The following is a 20398-nucleotide window of genomic DNA, read 5'->3' as shown; positions in this document are numbered from 1 at the left end:
AGAGAGGGGCAGGGAGACAGAGAGAGAGACAGACAGGGACAGAGAGAGAGGGGCAGGGAGACAGAGAGAGAGAGAGAGAGGGGCAGGGAGAGAGAGAGGGGCAGGGAGAGAGAGAGGGAGAGAGAGAGAGAGAGAGAGGGGCAGAGAGAGAGAGGGGCAGAGAGAGAGAGGGGGGCGCAGGGAGACAGAGAGAGAGAGAGACGGGCAGGGAGGCTGAGCGAGAGAAGAGAGAGAGAGAGAGAGGGGCGGGGGGGGGGAGAGAGAGAGAGAGACGGGCAGGGGGACAGAGAGAGAGACAGAGAGAGAGAGGGGCAGGGAGACAGAGAGAGGGAGGGGCAGGGAGAGAGAGAGGGAGAGAGAGAGGGATAGAGAGAGAGAGAGGGGCAGAGAGAGAGAGGGGCAGAGAGAGAGAGGGGGGGCAGGGAGACAGAGAGAGAGACAGACAGACAGGGGCAGGGAAGGGTTCGAGTGCCCAGCTCCCATATGAGGAGAATCTGTTGCTTTCTTCACACTGCCCTTGTGTTTGTCGCCTTGTGTTGCTCCAGTGTCTCTGCCTCCATCTGCTGCCACATTCACCTCACTGACTCCAGCTTGCATGCGTTGCTAGGTGATGACTTCTACTGATGTAATCCCTTCGTTCCTTGGCGGAGATTCTGGAAGCTGCTGATTGAATGAATGCAAATAGCTGGAGCTGAGGCTGGAGAGGGGAGTGAATGTAGAGAGAGAGAGGGGAATCTGAGCTCACCGCAGTCCGCAGAGTCCCTGTGATTTGGGGGTTAATGCAGAGAGAGCGAGAGAGGGGAATCTGAGCTCACCGCAGTCCGCAGAGTCCCTGTGACTTGGGGGTTAATGCAGAGAGAGCGAGAGAGGGGAATCTGAGCTCACCGCAGTCCGCAGAGTCCCTGTGACTTGGGGGTTAATGCAGAGAGAGCGAGAGAGGGGAATCTGAGCTCACTGCAGTCCGCAGAGTCCCTGTGATTTGGGGGTTAATGCAGAGAGAGCGAGAGGGGAATCTGAGCTCACTGCAGTCCGCAGAGTCCCTGTGACTTGGGGGTTAATGCAGAGAGAGCGAGAGAGGGGAATCTGAGCTCACTGCAGTCCGCAGAGTCCCTGTGACTTGGGGGTTAATGCAGAGAGAGCGAGAGAGGGGAATCTGAGCTCACTGCAGTCCGCAGAGTCCCTGTGATTTGGGGGTTAATGCAGAGAGAGCGAGAGAGGGGAATCTGAGCTCACTGCAGTCCGCAGAGTCCCTGTGATTTGGGGGTTAATGCAGAGAGAGCGAGAGAGGGGAATCTGAGCTCACTGCAGTCCGCAGAGTCCCTGTGACTTGGGGGTTAATGCAGGGAAGGGGGGCGGGGGGGGTGGTGATGTGATATTAACAGTTATTGATCCAGCTCCTTTCAAAGGTTCAGTTCGCTGAATCACTTCCCCTCTCTGGGAGTAGGTTCCATATCCATAACCTCGGAACCACCAACCGTCCTCGAAACTCTACAATCTTGTTCTTGCTACGAATCATCAAAATTACATGACAAAAGGAGACCATTTGGCCCGTTGAGTGTGATAGCTCTGCAGTTGCAGTTAAACACTCATCCCATTCCCTGTCTTTTCCTGATAGAGTTTTATATTCTTCCTTTTTAAATACCTGTTTCTGTCTCGGTGGAATTGGCCGTGCTCTCTGGGACTCTGTCCCGAGTTCTCCACTTTCCTCTGTAGTCACAGCTTGGCTTCAGACTGTCACCTCTGAGTCACAGGGTCCTGGGTTCAAGTTCCACTCACAGATTTGAGCCCTTAATCAAGGCTGACTCTCCCAGTGCTGTACTGAGGGAGCGCCGCACTGTCGGAGGGGCGGTACTGAGGGAGTGCCGCACTGTTGGAGGGGCAGTACTGAGGGAGCGCCGCACTGTCGGGGCAGTACCGAGTGAGGGCCGCACTGTCTGAGGTGTTGTCTTTTGGTTAAGACGTTAAACCGAGGGTACATCTGCCCTCTCAGGTGAATGTAAAAGATCCCATGGCACGATTACAAGAACAGGGGAGTTCTACCTGGTGTCCTGGTCAATATATTTCCCTTAACCAATATCAGTACTTCAGATGAATTGATTATTTATCTCAAGCTATGGAAGCTTTACTGTGTATCTAACCCGTGCTGTACCTGCCCTGGGAGTGTTTGATGGGACAGTGTAGAGGGAGCTTTACTCTGTATCTAACCCGTGCTATACCTGCCCTGGGAGTGTTTGATGGGACAGTGTAGAGGGAGCTTTAGTCTGTATCTAACCCGTGCTGTACCTGCCCTGGGAGTGTTTGATGGGACAGTGTAGAGGGAGCTTTAGTCTGTATCTAACCTGTGCTATACCTGCCCTGGGAGTGTTTGATGGGACAGTGTAGAGGGAGCTTTACTCTGTATCTAACCCGTGCTGTACCTGCCCTGGGAGTGTTTGATGGGACAGTGTAGAGGGAGCTTTACTCTGTATCTAACCCCGTGCTGTACCTGCCCTGGGAGTGTTTGATGGGACAGTGTAGAGGGAGCTTTACTCTGTATCTAACCCGTGCTGTTCCTGCCCTGGGAGTGTTTGATGGGACAGTGTAGAGGGAGCTTTACTCTGTATCTAACCCCGTGCTGTACCTGCCCTGGGAGTGTTTGATGGGACAGTGTAGAGGGAGCTTTACTCTGTATCTAACCCCGTGCTGTACCTGCCCTGGGAGTGTTTGATGGGACAGTGTAGAGGGAGCTTTACTCTGTATCTAACCCGTGCTGTACCTGCCCTGGGAGTGTTTGATGGGACAGTGTAGAGGGAGCTTTACTCTGTATCTAACCTGTGCTGTACCTGCCCTGGGAGTGTTTGATGGGACAGTGTAGAGGGAGCTTTACTCTGTATCTAACCTGTGCTGTACCTGCCCTGGGAGTGTTTGATGGGACAGTGTAGAGGGAGCTTTACTCTGTATCTAACCCGTGCTGTACCTGCCCTGGGAGTGCCTGAAACATGTCATGTTTGTTGTCGATCACTGAGATGAGACACCCCACCCACCCGCCCCTTCAATCACCCTCTGCCCCACCTGTGACAGAGACTGTAGGTCCCGCATTGGACTCATCAGTCACCTGAGAACTCATTTTAACATGGAAGCAAGTCATCCTCGGTTCCAAGAGCCTGCCTAAGAAGACTGAGATTTGTAATCTTGTTGACAGAAAACAGTGTAAAGATGAAGTGAAGGTTGGGGTTGATTCTCTGTGCAGGAGTTGGAGGAGTTTGCATTGTGCGGATGTGGCTCTGATGGCAGTAGTGGGGACAGATGGGATGCTGGACCGAGGGAGTGTGCAGTGAAACCCAACCCCTCCCGCAGCCGCTGCATTGTGTTTGAGGGGGAGGGGGAGGGGTGCAGATCGGCAGACAGCCTGCCACTCAGCTGGCTAATGTCGAATGTTGCTAGGTTACGGAGGAGCACCTCAGCGCTCAGCATCTCTGAAGAAAAGCATGGAATCAGTGCACTGAGCTGTGGGGCTTGGCCTTTCCCAGCTGGCACTGCGAGCGAGAGAGAGCCATCAGTGGTGATGTCATCGCTAGTGACGGGGTGTTGGCAGAAGGCGAGGAGCAGGACACTGGGAGCAGGCTGATGTATCTGAGCGACCTGGTGGGGTAGAGCCTGTGCCCCTGCCTGCCTGTAGTGTGCTCCCTCCCGCCCTCTTGCTCTCTGTCCCTCTCTCAGGATCCACTGCCGAGCGGGCTTGGTGCTGTCTCTTTGCACACAGGCTCTGCTCCAACACTGCAGCCATTTGCAGGCGATCAGGAGCAGCAGAGCCAGAGCATCCATTAAAAAACTGCATTCATCTTAATATCTGACGCTGTGTCTCTGTGTCCTTTGCATAATGATGAGACAGGCCCCAGCGACGAGAAAGGTACCAATTAAACTTCACCATTCCCCGTCTCTGCATGCTTCAAAATCTCCGCTCTTTCTGATGGTTATTTATTGTCTGCTTTTACCTTCAGTAAAATTCCTGCCCATTCTTTTTCTGTTTTTTCCTGAAGCTTCATTTTTCAGAAGGTTTCTTCCTGGTGACGTGTTATAAAATGCATTCTTCCTCAATAATGCTGCATGATGTATAAACAGTAAATATCCTGGGTTTGTGTAGGAGCTGCCTGCCTGGGGGATTATTTGTCTCTGCATGACTCACTATCGTGTGAGCGTGCACTGGTTATATGAGTGTGCGTGTGAGCGTGTGCAGTGTGTGTGCAGTGTGTGTGTGAGCATGTGCAGTGTGTGTGTGAGCGTGTGCAGTGTGTGTGAGCGTGTGCAGTGTGTGTGTGTGCAGTGTGTGAGCGTGTGCAGTGTGTGTGAGCGTGTGCAGTGTGTGTGAGCGTGTGCAGTGTGTGAGCGTGTGCAGTGAGCGTGTGCAGTGTGTGAGCGTGTGTGAGCGTGTGCAGTGAGCGTGTGCAGTGTGCTGTGAGCGTGTGCTGTGAGCGTGTGCAGTGTGTGTGAGCGTGTGCAGTGTGTGAGCGTGTGCAGTGTGTCAGTGTGTGTGTGAGCGTGTGCAGTGTGAGCGTGTGCAGTGTGAGAGCGCGTGTGCAGTGTGTGAGAGCGCGTGCTGTGTGAGCGCGTGCTGTGTGAGCGCGTGCTGTGAGCGCGTGCTGTGTGTGAGCGCGCGCTGTGTGTGTGAGCGCGCGCTGTGTGTGTGAGCGCGCGCTGTGTGTGTGAGCGCGCGCTGTGTGTGTGAGCGCGCGCTGTGTGTGAGAGCGCGCGCTGTGTGTGAGAGCGCGCGCTGTGTGTGAGAGCGCGCGCTGTGTGTGAGAGCGCGCGCTGTGTGTGAGAGCGCGCGCTGTGTGTGTGAGCGCGCGCTGTGTGTGTGATAACAAAAATGAGAACACCTGGAATAAGAGGCAACCTGTTGACATGGGTAGGGAATTGGTGAGGGGGTAGGAGACAGAGCAGGGATAATGGGTGTGTACTCCAATTGTCAGGATGTGACTAGTGGCCCCCCCAGGGATCTGTACTGGGGCCTCAGCTGTTCACTATATATTTATAAATGACTTGGATGAATGAATCGAGAGCCGTATATCCGAGTTTGCTGACGACACTAAGTTAGGAAGCACAGTAAATCGTGTGGATGGGAACAGAAAGTTGCAAAGGGACATTGATAGATTGTGAGTGGGTAAAACTCTGGCAGATGGAGTTCAATGTGGGGAAGTGTGAGCTCACCCACTGTGGACCCAAGAAAGATCGCTCCGAGTATTCTCTAAATGGTGAGAAACTGGGAACAGTGGAGGTGCAGAGAGATTTCAGGGTCCAAGTACAGAAATCACTAAAAGCTAGAGGACAGGAACCAAAATAATTCAAAAAGCTGCTGGAATGTTGGCCTTTATCTCCCGGGTCTGGAACACAAAGGGGTGGAAGTTCTGTTCCAGCTGTACCGAGCTCTGGTCAGACCCCATCTGGACACTGCGTTCCGTTCTGGGCCCCGCCCCTCAGGAAGGATCGATTGGCCTCGGAGGGGGAGCAGCGCATAAGAAATAGGAGCAGGAGTCGGCCATTCGGCCCCTCGAGCCTGCTCCGCCATTCAATAAGATCATGGCTGATCATCCACCTCAACTCCACTTTCCCGCCCGATCTCCATATCCCTTGATTCCCCTAGAGTCCAAAAATCTCTCGATCTCAGCCTTGAATATACTCAAAGACTCAGCATTCACAGCCCTCTGGGGCAGAGAATTCCAAAGATTCACAACCCTCTGAGTGAAGAAATTCCTCCTCATCTCAGTCTTAAATGGCCGACTCCTTATCCTGAGACTATGCCCCCTAGTTCTAGACTCTCCAGCCAGGGGGAAACATCCTCTCAGCATCTACCCTGTCAATCCCCCTCAGAATATTACATGTTTCAATGAGATCACCTCTCATTCTTCTAAACTCCAGGGAGCATAGGCCCATTCTACACAATCTCTCATCATAGGACAATCCCCCATCCCAGGAATCAATCTAGTGAACCTTCGTAGCACCGCCTCCAAGGCAAGTCTATCCTTTCTTAGATAAGGAGACCAGAACTGTGCCCAGTACTCCAGGTGTGGTCTCACCAAGGCCCTGTACAATTGCAGCAAGACTTCCTCACTCTTATACTCCAATCCCCTTGCAATAAAGGCCAACATGCCATTTGCTTTCCTTATTGCTCGCTGTACCTGCACGCTAACTCTGTGTTTCCTGCACGAGGACCTAAATCTCCCTGAACACCAACATTTAATAGTCGTACGGCACAGAAGGAGGCCATTCGGCCCATCGAGTCGGTGCCGGCTCTCTGTAGAGCAATCCAGTCAGTCCCATTCCCCCGCTCTATCCCCGTAGCCCTGCAAGTTTATTTCCCTCAAGTGCCTATCCAGTCTCCCCTTGAAAACACTGAATGTCTCCGCTTCCACCACTTCCGTCGGCAGCGAGTGCCAGGTCCTCACCACTCGCTGCATAAAAAAGTTTTCCCTCACATCCCCCCTGTATCTCTTGCCCAAAACCTTAAATCTGTGTCCCCTAGTCCTTGTACCATCAACTAGTGGGAACAGCCTTTCCCCGTCTAGCCTATCCAAACCCGTCATAATCTTGTACACCTCGATCAAATCACCCCTCAACCTCCTTTGCTCTAATACATAGATACATAGAAGATAGGAGCAGGAGTAGGCCATTCGGCCCTTCGTGCCTGCTCCGCCATTTAATGAGATCATGGCTGATCCTTTAATTCAGTATCCCGTCCCCGCCTTCTCTCCGTAACCCTTAACCCCTTTTGCCCGTAGAAATATATCTAATTCCCTCTTAAATATATTTAATGAGCTGGCGTACACTGCCCTCTGTGGCAATGAGTTCCACAGGTTCACCACTCTCTGATGAAAACAAATCCAGCTTCTCCAACCTGTCCTTGTAGCTAAGATCCCCCATCCCCAGAACCATTCTGGTAAATCTCCTCTGCACCCTCTCGAGGGCCTTCACATCCTTCCTAAAGTGTGGTGACCAGAACTGGACGCAATACTCCAGTTGTGGCCTAACCAGCGTTTTATAAAGGTTCAGCATAATGTCTCTACTTTTGTACTCAATATCTCTATTTATGAAGCCCAAGATCCCATATGCTTTGTTAACCACTCTCTCAATATGTCCTGCCACCTTCAGGGACCTATGCACATTAACTCCCAGGTTTCTCACCATTTAAAAACTATTCTGTTTTTCTATTCTTCCTACCAAATTGAATAACCTCACATTTCCCCACATTATACTCCATCTGCCACCTTATTGCCCACTCACTTAACCTGTCCATATCCCTTTGCAGCCTCTTTGTGTTCTCCTCACAACTTACATTCCCACCTAGTTTTGTATCATCAGCAAACTTGTGTACATTATACTCGGTCCCCTCATCTAGGTCATTGATATAGGTTGTGAATAGCTGAGGCCCCAGCACTGATCCTTGCAGCACCTCACTAGTTATAGCCTGCCAACCCGAAAATGACCCATTTATCCCAATTCCCTGCTTTCTGTCCATTAACCAATCCTCTATCCATGCGAATACATTACCTCCAATCCCATGAGCACTTATCTTGTGTAACAACCTTTTATGTGGCACCTTATCGAATGCCTTTGGTAATCCAAATATACTACATCCACTGGTTCCCCTTTATCTACCCTGCTAGTTACAGCCTCAAAAAACTCTAATAAATTTGTCAAACCCGATTTCCCTTCATAAAACCATGTTGACTCTGCCTAATCATGTTATGATTTTCTAAGTGCCCTGATACCACTTCCTTAACAATGGATTCCAGCATCTTCCCGACGACTGATGTCAGGCTAACTGGCCTGTAGTGCCCTGTTTTTTCTCTCCCTCCTTTCTGGAATAGCGGTGTTACATTTGTGACTTTCCAATCCGCTGGGACCGTTCCAGAATCTAGGGAATTTTGGAAGATCAGAACCAATGCATCCACTATCTCTGCAGCCACCTCTTTTAGAATCCTAGGACGCAGGCCGTCAGGTCCAGGGGATTTGTCGGCTTTTAGTCCCATTAGTTTCCCAAGTACTTTTTCTCTACTGATATTAATTACTTAAAGTTCTTCACTCTCATTAGACCCTTGGGTCCCCACCATTTTTGCTATGCTTTTTGTGTCGTCTTCTGTGAAGACCGATACAAAATATTTATTTAAGGTCACTGCCATTTCCTTGTTCCCCAATATAGCGCAGATTCACCAGATCGATACTGGGGCTGAAAGGGTTAAATTATGAGGGCAGGTTGCACAGACGAGGCTTGTATTCCCGTGAATATAGAGGATTAAGGGGTGATCGAATTGAGGTGTTTAAGATGATTAAAGGATTCGATAGGGTCGACAGGGAGAAACTGTTTCCTCTGATGGTAGAGTCCAGAACAAGGAGACAAAATTAGAGCCCGGCTGTTCAGGGGTGATGTCAGGAAGCACTTCTTCACACAAAGGGTGGTAGAAATCGGGAACTCCCCCCCCAAAAAGCTAATGAGGCTGGGGGTCAATTGAAAACATCAAAACTCAGATTGATAGATTTGTGTTGGGTAAGGGTATTAAGGGTTACGGAACCAAGGTGGGTAGATGGAGTTAAGATACAGATCAGCCATGGTCTCATTGAATGGCGGAGCAGGCTCGAGGGGCTGAATGGTCTACTGTTCCTAAGTGTGTGTCCGTGTGCTGTGAGCGTGCTGCGTCTGAGTGTGTGTCTGATGGTTATATGCGTTGTGTGTGTGTGTGTCAGTGAGTGTGTTTGGTGTTTGGGTGTGAGTGTGCGGTGCGTGTGAGAGTGTGTGGGGGTGAGTGTGAGTGAGGATGGTGGGGCCGGTAGCGGGGAGTTAACCCTGGCTGTGAGCACTCGTTAAATGTTGCACTAACTTCAGCACTGGGTGAGGAATGGCCGCCTGCACTGCTGGCTCTTTTTACCCCTGTGGTGAGGACCTGTGAGTAGCTGAGCTATCAGTGTGACGCCACCACTGCTGTCTCGCTGTCCTGTCCCTTCAGGTAGCTGCTGTCCAGTAGTCTGTTCCCCATCGTGCTGGCCTGAAATAACTGGCTCCTCACTAACTGTGATGCTGTTTTTCTCTCGGTTTAATCTCTGGTTGTGTCGGTCGCTGCTGCTGCTGCTTGTCTTCTGTCGTCTCCTCCTCCTTCCTTCTACTCTGACTCCGCGTTCCACAGCAACCCACCAGACGCACCAAGGTGAGCACCAACTACAGCCATCGGGCGCCTCTCTCGGGGCTCTGTCCATTCTCTGTCAATCGGGGCCGACAGTCTGGGTCAGGTAGAGGCTGCCAGATTGTGTCCCGTTCTAAAGATGCACGAGGGTATGTGTGAGGGGCTCGGGCTGAACATTTCAATCACCAAGAGTCAGTTATTTGGGGACTATTGATTTGAACAGGGATATGCAGAGTGTTGGATGGTATCTGTGCACGTGTTGGGAGCTGAGCCTCACAACCTGTCCCTCGGGCATCGGGGGACTCCTCAACGCTGTTACACCCTCATTTGAGAAGAGGCAGCTTCTGCTGGGGGCATGGAATGAGTCTGGGATTGACACAAAATGGAACCATGTGATGGAGTACGGAGGAATAGAATTACTCTGGGAGTGAGGAGACTGGGAGTGAGGAGACTGGGGGTCTGCGAATGGGTGGCTTGCCACTCAAACTCCTTCAACCTAAACCCTCCCAACACTTCTGTCTTATTGTAGGTCGCAGCCTGTAACTGGGTAACTACAGCAAACTCCCAGATACATGGAATGCTTTTCATGTGGATTAAATCCAGTGTCAGCAATCACCAAAATCTGGGTGATCGTGGTAATGTGGAGATGGGAGGAGATGGTTTCATAAGAACATAAGAAATATGAGCAGGAGTTGGCCATTCGGCCCCTCGAGCCTGCTCCGCCATTCAATAAGATCATGGCTGATCTTCGACCTGAACTCCACCGTCCCACCCGATCCCCATATCCCTTGATTCCCCTAGAGTCAAAAAATCTATCGATCTCAGTTTTGAATATACTCAACGACTGAGCCTCCACAGCCCTCTGGGGTAGAGAATTCCAAAGATTCCCCACCCTCCGAGTGAAGAAATTTCTCCTCATCTCAGTCCTAAATGGCCGACCCCTTATTTCGAGACTGTGACCCCTGGTTCTAGACTCCCCAGTCAGGGGAAACATCCTCCCTGCATCTACCCTGTCAAGCCCTGTAAGAATTTTGTATGTTTCAATGAGATCACCTCTCATTCTTCTAAACTCTAGAGAATATAGGCCTAGTCTACTCAATCTCTCCTCATAGGACAATCCCCCCATCCCAGGAACCAGTCTGGTGAACCTTCGTTGCACTCCCTCTATGGCAAGTATATCCTTCCTTAGGTAAGGTGACCAAAACTGTACACAATACTCCAGGTGTGGTCTCACCAAGGCCCTATATAATTGCAGTAAGACGTCTTTACTCTTATACTCAAATCCTCTTGTAATAAAGGCCAACATACCATTTGCTTTCCTAATTGTTGCTGTACCTGCATGTTAACTTTCAGTGATTCGTGTACAAGGACACCCAGGTCCCTCTGAACACCAGCATTTCCCAATCTCTCACCATTTAAAAATACTCTGCTTTTCTGTTTCCCTACCAAAGTGGATAACTTCACATTCCTCCACATTATACACCAGAGCAAGGTTGTGAACTGAATGTTCCAGGGTACTTGATGTTTCTAAAATACAGGCAGAATGGAAAAGGATTGGGGGTAGCCCTGATAATAAAGGATGACATAAGAACAGTAGAGAGAAAGGATCTCGGCTCGGAAGATCAGGAAGTAGAATCAGGTGGAGATTAGGAATAACAAGGGGCAGAAAACACTGGTGGGTGTAGTATCTAGGTCCCCTAACAGTAGCTATACCGTTGGACAGAATCATAGAAAGTTACAGCACGGAGGGAGGCCATTTCGGCCCATCGTGTCCGCGCCGGCCAACAAAGAGCTATCCAGCCTAATCCCACTTCCCAGCTCTTGGTCCGTAGCCCTGCAGGTTACAGCATCCCAAGTGCACATCCAAGTACTTTTTAAATGTGGTTAGGATTCCTGCCTCTACCACCCTTTCAGGCAGTGAGTTCCAGACCCCCACAAGCCTCTGGGTGAAGAAATTTCCCCTCAAATCCCCTCTAAACCTTCCCCCAATTACTTTAAATCTGTGCCCCCTGGTTTTTGACCCCTCTGCTAAGGGAAATAGGTCCTTTCTATCCACTTTATCTATGCCCCTCATAATTTTATGCACCTCAATAAGGTCTCCCCTCAGCCTCCTCTGTTCCAAGCAAAACAGACCCAGCCTATCCAGTCTTTGCTCATAGCTAAGATTCTCTACTCCCAGCAACATCCTTGTAAATTTCCTCTGTACCCTCTCCAGTGCAATAAAGAATATTAATCAAGAAATAGTAGGAGCTTGTAACAAAGGTAATGTAATAATCTTGGGGGACTTTAATCTTCATATAGACTGGACAAATCAAATTGGCAAAGTTAGTCTGGAGGACGAGTTCATGGAATGCATTCGGGACAGTTTCCTGGAACAATACGCCATGGAACCAACCAGAGAACAGGCTATTTTAGATCTTGTATTGTGTAATGAGACAAGGTTAATTAGCAATCTCATAGTAAAGGATCTTCTGGGGCAGAGTGATCATAATATGATAGAATTTCACATTAATTTTGAGAGTGACTTGCCTAATCTGAAACTAGAGTCTTAAACTTAAAGCCAATTACATAGGTATGAGGTCTGAGTTGGCTAAGGTAGATTGGAAAAATAGATTAAAAGATATGGCGGTAGATAAGCAGTGGCTAGCATTTAAAGAAATATTTCATAATTCTCAACAAAATACATTCCATTGAGAAACAAACACTCCACGGGAAAAATGATCCATCTGTGGCTAACTAAAGAAGTTAAGGATAGCATTAGATTGAAAGAAGAAGCTTTATAATGTTGCAAAAAATTGTAGTAAGCCTGAGGATTGGGAGAGTTTCAGAAACCAGCAAAGGAAGACCAAAAAATTGATAAAAAGGGAAAAAATAGAATGAGAGAAAATTAGCAAAAAATATAAAAGCCGATTGTAAGAGCTTCTACAAGTATGTAAAAAGGAAGAGAGTAGCAAAAGTAAACTTTTAGAAGCTGAAACAAGAAATTATTACCGGGAATAAGGAAATGGCAGAAACGTTAAACAAATATTTTGTATCTGTCTTCACAGTAGAAGACACAAAAAGCAATGGTGGGGAACCAAGGTCGAATGAAGGTTTAAAAAAATTTTAAATTTGTTTTTATGGGATGTGGGCGTCGCTGGCAAGGCCAGCATTTATTGCCCATCCCTAGTTGCCCTTGAGAAGGTAGTGGTGAGCCGCCTTCTTGAACCGCTGCAGTCTGTGTGGCGAAGGTACTCCCACAGTGCTGTTAGGGAGGGAGTTACAGGATTTTGACCCAGCGACGATGAAGGATCGGCGATATATTTCTAAGTCAGGATGATGTGTGACTTGGCGGGGAACTTGGAGGTGGTGGCGTTTCCATGTGCCTGCTGCCCTTGTCCTTCTAGGTGGAAGAGGTCGTGGGTTTGGAAGGTGCTGCTGAAGAAGCCTTGACAAGTTGCTGCAGTGCATCTTGTAGCTGGTACACACTGCAGCCACGGTACGCCGGTGGTGGAGGGAGTGGGTGTTTAAGGTGGTGGATGGGGTGCCAATCAAGCAGGCTGCTTTGTCCTGGATGGTGTCGAGCTTCTTGAGTGTTGTTGGAGCTGCACTCATCCAGGCAAGTGGAGAGTATTCCATCACACTCCTGACTTGGAGATGGTGGAAAGGCTTTGGGGAGTCAGGATGTGAGACACTCGCCACAGAATATCCAGCCTCTGACCTGCTCTTGTTGCCACAGTATTTATGTGGCTGGTACAGTTAAGTTTCTGGTCAATGGTGACGTCCCAGGATGTTGATGTTGGGGGATTCGGTGATGGTAATGCCATTGAATGTCATGGGGAGGTGTTTAGTCTCTCGCTTGTTGGAGATAGTCATTGCCTGGCACTTCTGTGGCGCGAATGTTACCTGCCACTTATCAGCCCAAGCCTGAACGTCATCCAGGTCTTGTTGCATGTGGGCATGGACTGCTTCATTATCTGAGGAGTTGTGAATGGCGCTGAACACTGTGCAGTCATCAGCAAACATCCCCATTTCTGACCTTATGTTGGAGGGAAGGTCATTGATGAAGCAGCTGAAGATGGTTGGGCCGAGGACACTGCCCTGAGGAACTCCTGCAGTGATGTCCTGGGGCTGTGATGATTGACCTTCAATCACCACAACCATCTTCCTTTGTGCTAGGTCTGACTCCAGCCAGTGGAGAGTTTTCCCCCCGATTCCCATTGACTTCAGTTTTACTAGGGCTCCTTGATGCCACACTCGGTCAAATTCTGCCTTGATGTCAAGGGCAGTCACTCTCACCTCACCTCTGGAATTCAGCTCCTTTGTCCATGTTTGGGCCAAGGTTGTAATGAGGTCGGCAGCCGAGTGGTCTTGGTGGAACCCAAACTGGACATCAGTGAGCAGGTTATTGGTGAGTAAGTGCCGCTTGATAGCACTGTCGATGACACCTTCCATCACTTTGCTGATGATTGAGAGTAGACTGATGGGGCGGTAATTGGCTGCGTTGGATTTGTCCTGCTTTTTGTGGACAGGACATACCTGGGCAGTTTTCCACATTGTCGGATAGATGCCAGTGTTGTAGCTGTACTGGAACAGCTTGGCTAGAGGCGCGGCTAGTTCTGGAGCACAAGTCTTCAGCACGACAGCCGTGATGTTGTCGGGCCCACAGTCTTTGCTGTATCCAGTGCGCTCAGCCGTTTCTTGATATCACGTGGAGTGTATCGAATTGGCTGAAGACTGGCTTCTGTGATGGTGGGGATCGCAGGAGGAGAGCGATATGGATCATCCACTCTTGGACTTAACGTAATTAATATAAGTACAGAAAAAGTACTAGATAAATTAATGGGACTAAAAGCCAACAAATCCCCTGGACCTGACGGCCTACATCCTAGGGTTCTAAAAGAGGTGGCTGAAGAGATAAAGGATGCATTGGGTTTGATCTTCCAAGATTCCAGAACGGTCCCAGCGGATTGGAAGGTAGCAAATGTAACACCGCTATTCAAGAAAGGAGGGAGAGAGAAAACTGGGAACTACAGGCCAGTTAGCCTGACATCAGTCGTCGGGAAGATGCTGGAATCCATTGTTAAGGAAGTGGTATCAGGGCACTTAGAAAATCATAACATGATTGGGCAGAGTCAACATCGTTTTATGAAAGGGAAATCGGGTTTGACAAATTTATTAGAGTTTTTTGAGGCTCCAGTGGATGTAGTACATTTGAATTTCCAAAAGGCTTTCGATAATGTGCCACATAAAAGGTTATTACACAAGATTAGGGCTCATGGTGTTGGGTGTAATACAGTAGCAGGGATAGAGGATTGGTTAATCGACAGAAAACAGAGAGTAGGGATAAACGGGTCTTTTTCAGGTTGGCAGGCTGTAACTAGTGGGGTGCTGCCGCAAGGAGCAGTGTTGGGGCCTCAGCTATTTACAATCTATACTAATGAACAAGATGAAGGGACCGAGTGTAATGTATCCAAGTTTGTTGATGATCCAAAGCTAGGTGGGACAGTAAGCTGTGAGGAGAACACAGAGTCTGCAAAGGGATATAGATAGACTGAGTGAGTGGGCAGTAAGGTGGCAGATGGAGTATAATGTGGGGAAATGTGAGGTTATTCACTTTGGTAGGAAGAATAGAAAAACAGAATATTTTTTTTAATGGTGTGAGAGATTTGGGTGTCCTCGTGTAAGAAACACAGAAAGCTAGCGTGCAGGTACAGCAAGCAATAAGGAAGGTAAATGGCATGTTGGCCTTTATTGCAAGGGGGTTGGAGAATAAGAGTAAGGAAGTCTTGCTACAATTGTACAGGGCCTTGGTGAGACCACACCTGGAGTACTGGGCACAGTTTCGGTCTCCTTATCTAAGGAAGGATATACTTGCCTTGGAGACGGTGCAACGAAGGTTCACTAGATTGATCCCTGGGATGAGAGGCTGTCCTATGATTACATCGGATATACGGCACAGAAACAGGCCATTCGGCCCAACCAGTCCATGCCGGTGTTTATGCTCCACTCGAGCCTCCTCCCGTCTTTCCTCATCTAACTCTTTCAGTATAACTCTCTTCCCTTCTCCCTCATATCCTTGTCCAGCCTCCCCTTAAATGCATCTATACGATTCGCTTCAACCACTCCCTGTGGTGGCGAGTTCCACATTCTCACCACTCTCTGGGTAAAGAAGTTTCTTCTGAATTCCCTATTGGATTTTTTGGTGACTATCTTATATTGATGGCCTCTAGTTATGCTCTTCCCCACAAGTGGAAACATTCTCTCTCTATCCATTCTATCAAAACCTTTCATAATTTTAAAGAGCTCTATTAATCACCCCTCAGCCTTTTTACAAGAGAAAAGAGACCCAGCCTGTTCATCCTGATATCTATACTCTCGCATTTCTGGTATCATTCTTGTAAATCTTCTCTGCACCCTCGCCAGTGCCTCTATATCAATAGAGTCATCACGGCACAGAAGGAGGCCATTCGGCCCATCGGGTCGGTGCCGGCTCTCTGTAGAGCAATCCAGTCAGTCCCATTCCCCCGCTCTATCCCCGTAGCCCTGCAAGTTTATTTCCCTCAAGTGCCTATCCAGTCTCCCCTTGAAAACATTGAGTGTCTCCGCTTCCACCACTTCCGTCGGCAGCGAGTTCCAGGTCATCACCACTCGCTGCGTAAAAAAGCTTTTCCTCACATCCCCCCTGTATCTCTTGCCCAGAACCTTAAATCTGTGTCCCCTAGTCCTTGTACCATCAACTAGTGGGAACAGCCTTTCCCCGTCTCGCCCATCCAAACCTGTCATAATCTTGTACACCTCGATCAAATCACCCCTCAACCTCCTTTGCTCTAATGAAAACAAATCCAGCTTCTCCAACCTGTCCTTGCAGCTAAGATCCCTCATCCCCGGAACCATTCTGGTAAATCTCCTCTGCACCCTCTCAAGGGCCTTCACATCCTTCCTAAAGTGTGGTGACCAGAACTGGCCGCAATATTCCAGTTGTGGCCTAACCAGCACTTTATAAAGGTTCAGCACAACTTCTCTACTTTTGTACTCAATACCTCTATTTATGAAGCCCAAGATCCCATATGCTTTGTTAACCACTCTCTCAATATGTCCTGCTACCTTCTGGGACCTATGCACGTTAGCTCCCAGGTCCCTCTGTCCCTGCTCACTCTTTAAAACTGTGCCATTAAGTGTATATTGCTTCTCCCTGTTCCTTCTGCCAAAATGCATCACCTCACACTTCTCTGTATTAAATTCCATCTGCCACTTGTCTGCCCATTCTGCGAGCCTTTCTATGTCCTGTTGCAGTCGATTGGTATCATCCTCACTGTTTGCCACACCTCCAAGTTTGGTGTCATCAGCAAATTTAGAAATTCTACTCTGTATTCCAATATCCAGGTACTTTATATATATCAAAAAAAGCAGTGGCCCCAGCACTGACCCTTGGGGAACACCACTGTCTACCATCCTCCAGTCTGAAAAACAGCCATTTACCACAACTTGCTGTTTTCTGTCCTTAAGCCAATTCCTTATCCAAGCTGCCACTGACCCACCTATTCCATGAGCCTCAATTTTGTTAACCAGCCTTCTATGTGGTACTTTGTCAAACGCCTTCCTAAAATCCATGTAGACAACATCCACTGCATTCCTTTCATCAATCATTCCTGTTACTTCATCAAAAAATTCAATTAGATTAGTCAAACATGGTCTGCCTTTTACAAATCCGTGTTGGCTCTCCTTAATTAGCTTAAACCTCTCCAAGTGCCCGTTAATTTTTTCCTTGATTATTGTTTCTAAAGCTTTACCCACCACTGATGTTAAACTGACCGGCCTGTAGTTACTGGGATTGTCCTTACACCCTTTCTTGAACAATGGTGTCACATTTTCCAATCCTCGCTTTTTTCCATCCCTATCTTTTCTGAACACCTTGTACCCTTGAATATTAAGTGCCCAGTCCTCACCGTTTTTAATCCACGTTTCCATTATTGCCACAACATTATATTGCCACACAGCTAATTGTGCTTGTAGCTCACCAACCTTTTTCACCACACTTTGTGCATTTACGTACATGCATTCTAAACCCATTTTTTGAATTCTTCTTAGTCTGCTCCTATCTAATATGGTATTACTACCGCCTCTAGTACCATCTTCTCCAGTACTATCCAACACACTCACTCTTTTATGCACCTTATTCCTCTTTTCTGCTCCTATATGCTGGTGCCCATCCCCCTGTCAAGCTAGTTTAAACCCTCCCCAACAGCACTAGCAAACCTCCCCGTGAGAATATTGGTCCCGGCTCTGTTGAGGTGTAACCCGTCCGGCTTGTACAGGTCCCACCTTCCCCAGAAATGGTCCCAATGTTTCTGGAATCTAAAGCCCTCCCTCCTGCACCATCTCTCCAGCCGCGCATTCATCTGTTCTATCCTCCTATTTCTGTACTCACTAGCTTGTGGCACCGGGAGTAATCCAGAGATTACTGCCTTTGAGGTCCTTTTTAATCTCTTTCCTAGCTCCCTATAGTCTGCCTGGAGGACCTCATCCCTCGTTTTGCCTATGTTGTTGGTACCGATGTGGACAACGACCTCTGGCTGTTCACCCTCCCCCCTCAGAGTGTCCTGCAGCCGCTCAGTGACATCCTTGACCCTGGCACCAGGGAGGCAACATACCATCCTGGAGTCACGTCTGCATCCACAGAAACGCCTGTCTGCTCCCCTAACCAATGAATCCCCTATCACTATTGCTCTTCCACTCTTCTTCCTCCCCCCCTGTGTGGCTGAGCCGTGGTGCCATGGACTTAGTTCTGGCTGCTCTCCCCAGAGGAGCCATCACCCCCACCAGTTTTATAATCTGGCGACCAGAACTGTACGCAGTACTCCAAGTGTGGTCTAACCAAGGTTCGATACAGGTTTAGCATAACTTCCCTACTTTTCAATTCTATCCCTCTAGAAATAAACCCTAGTGCCTGGCTTGCTTTTTTTATGGCCTTGTTAACCTGTGTCGCAACTTTTAGTGATTTGTGTATTTGTACTCCGAGATCCCTTTGTTCCTCTACCCCACCCAGACTCGCACCCTCCAAGTAATAAGTGGCCTCCCTATTCTTCCTACCAAAATGTAATACCTCACATTTATCTGTGTTAAACTTCATTTGTCAATTATTTGCCCATTCTGCAAGTTTATTAATGTCCTCCTGTAATTTGGTGCAGTCCTCCTCAGTATTGACTATTCCCCCCAATTTGGTGTCATCCGCAAATTTAGAAATTATCTTTTTGATTCCAAAGTCTAAATCGTTAATGTAAATTGTGAACATAAGAACATAAGAAATAGGAGCAGGAGTAGGCCATTCGGCCCCTCGAGCCTGCTCCACCATTCAATAAGATCATGGCTGATCTGATCCTAACCTCAAATCTACTATCACTCTACATCCACCCGAACCCATGTGATCTCCCGGGAGAGGCGAAAAACCAGATTAAAAAAGAACAATGGCCAATTTGGGAGAAAAAAATCTGGGAAATTCCTCTCCGACCCATCTAGGCGATCGAAACTCGTCCAGGAGATCACTCTGTCCCTATATTTTCTACAGTACTTACCTTCTGTAAAAGGTGATCTCCACCCCAGCCAGGAACAGGAATAGAACCATCTCCTGAAATCTAACACATAATTAGAACACAGTAGGAGCAGAACCAGGCTACACGGCCCCTGGGCCCGCTCCGCTACCCACAGGGCCATGACCGATCCGAACCTAGACTCATGTCCAATTTCCTGCCCGCTCCCCGTAACCCCTAATTCCCTTTCTAAGAAACTGTCTATTTCTGTTTTAAATTTATTTAATGATGTAGCTTCCACAGCTTTCTGGGGCAGCAAATTCCACAGACCTACCACCCTCTGAGTGAAGAAGTTTCTCCTCATCTCAGTTTTGAAAGAGCAGCCCCTTATTCTAAGATTATGCCCCCTAGTTCTAGTTTCACCCATCATTGGGAACATCCTCACCACATCCACCCGATCAAGCCCCTTCACAATCTTATATGTTTCAATAAGATCGCCTCTCATTCTTCTGAACTCCAATGAGTAGAGTCCCAATCTTCTCAACCTCCCCTCATCCCTGGGATTAACCGAGTGAACCTTCTTTGTACTGACTCGAGAGCAAGTATGTCTTTTCTTAAGTATGGACACCAAAACTGTATGCAATATTCCCGGTGCGGTCTCACCAATACCTTGTACAACTGCAACAATACCTCCCTGTTTTTATATTCTATCCCCCTAGCAATAAAAGCCAACATTCCATTGGCCTTCTTGATCACTTGCTACACCTGCATACTAACTCTTTGAGTTTCATGCACCAGGACCCCCAGATCCCTTTGTACTACAGTACTTTCCAGTTTCTTGCCATTAAGATAATAACTTGCTCTATGATTTTTCCTGCCAAAGTGCATAACTTCACACTTTCCAGTATTGTATTCCATCTGCCAAAACTCTGCCCACTTACTTAACCTGTCTATGTCCCTTTGCAGGTTTTTTATGTCCTCCTCACTCACTACTTTCCTTCCCATCTTTGTATCATCTGCAAACTTTGATATGTTACACTCGGTCCCCTCCTCCAAATCATTAATATAGATTGTAAAGAGTTGGGGACCCAGCACTGACCCCTGCGGAACACCACTAGTTACTGATTGCCAGTCTGAGAATGAACAATTTATCCCAACTCTCTGCTTTCTGTTAGATAGCCAATCCTCCACCCATGCCAGAATATTACCCCCAATCCCATGATTTTTTATCTTGAGCAATAATCTTTTGTGTGGCACCTTGTCAAATGCCTTTTGGAAGTCTAAATACACTACGTCCACTGGTTCCCCTTTATCCACCCTGTATGTTACTTCCTCAAAGAACTCAAGCAAATTTGTCAAACATGACTTCCCCTTCATAAAACCATGCTGACTTTGTCCTATTAAATTATGTTTATCCAAATGTCCCGTTACTGTCTCCTTAATAATGGACTCTAACATTTTACCAACCACAGATGTTAGGCTAACAGGTCTATAGTTTCCAGCCTTCTGCCTACTACCCTTTTTAAATAAGGGTGTTACATTAGCAGTTTTCCAATCTGCCGGGACCTTTGCTGAGTCCAGGGAGTTTTGGAAAATTATTACCAATGCATCCACAATCCCTACCGCCACTTCCCTCAAGACCCTAGGATGTAAGGCATCAGGTCCAGGGGATTTATCCGCCTTGAGTCCCATTATTTTACCGAGTACCACTTCCTTAGTGATTTTAATCGTATTTAG

The 20398-nt window shown here is 48.1% G+C and overlaps 1 protein-coding gene across 1 annotated transcript in view; it reads left to right on the top strand.

The window, feature by feature from the left end:
• LOC147123867 (dynactin subunit 1-like) overlaps positions 1-20398 on the top strand; it is a 121690-nt gene that overhangs the window by 26949 nt on the left and 74343 nt on the right. The window contains 2 exon segments of the mRNA XM_085967570.1: positions 3872-3889; positions 9156-9176. Coding sequence (XP_085823696.1) covers positions 3872-3889; positions 9156-9176 — 39 coding nt within the window.

Source organism: Somniosus microcephalus, chromosome 2 (genome assembly GCF_052327205.1).
Source record: "Somniosus microcephalus isolate GS21.2 chromosome 2, FLI_Smic_1.0, whole genome shotgun sequence".
NCBI classification, from domain to species: Eukaryota; Metazoa; Chordata; class Chondrichthyes; order Squaliformes; family Somniosidae; genus Somniosus; species Somniosus microcephalus.
Note: the sequence above shows the minus strand (reverse complement) of the source record. Positions and strands in the feature narration are given on the sequence as shown.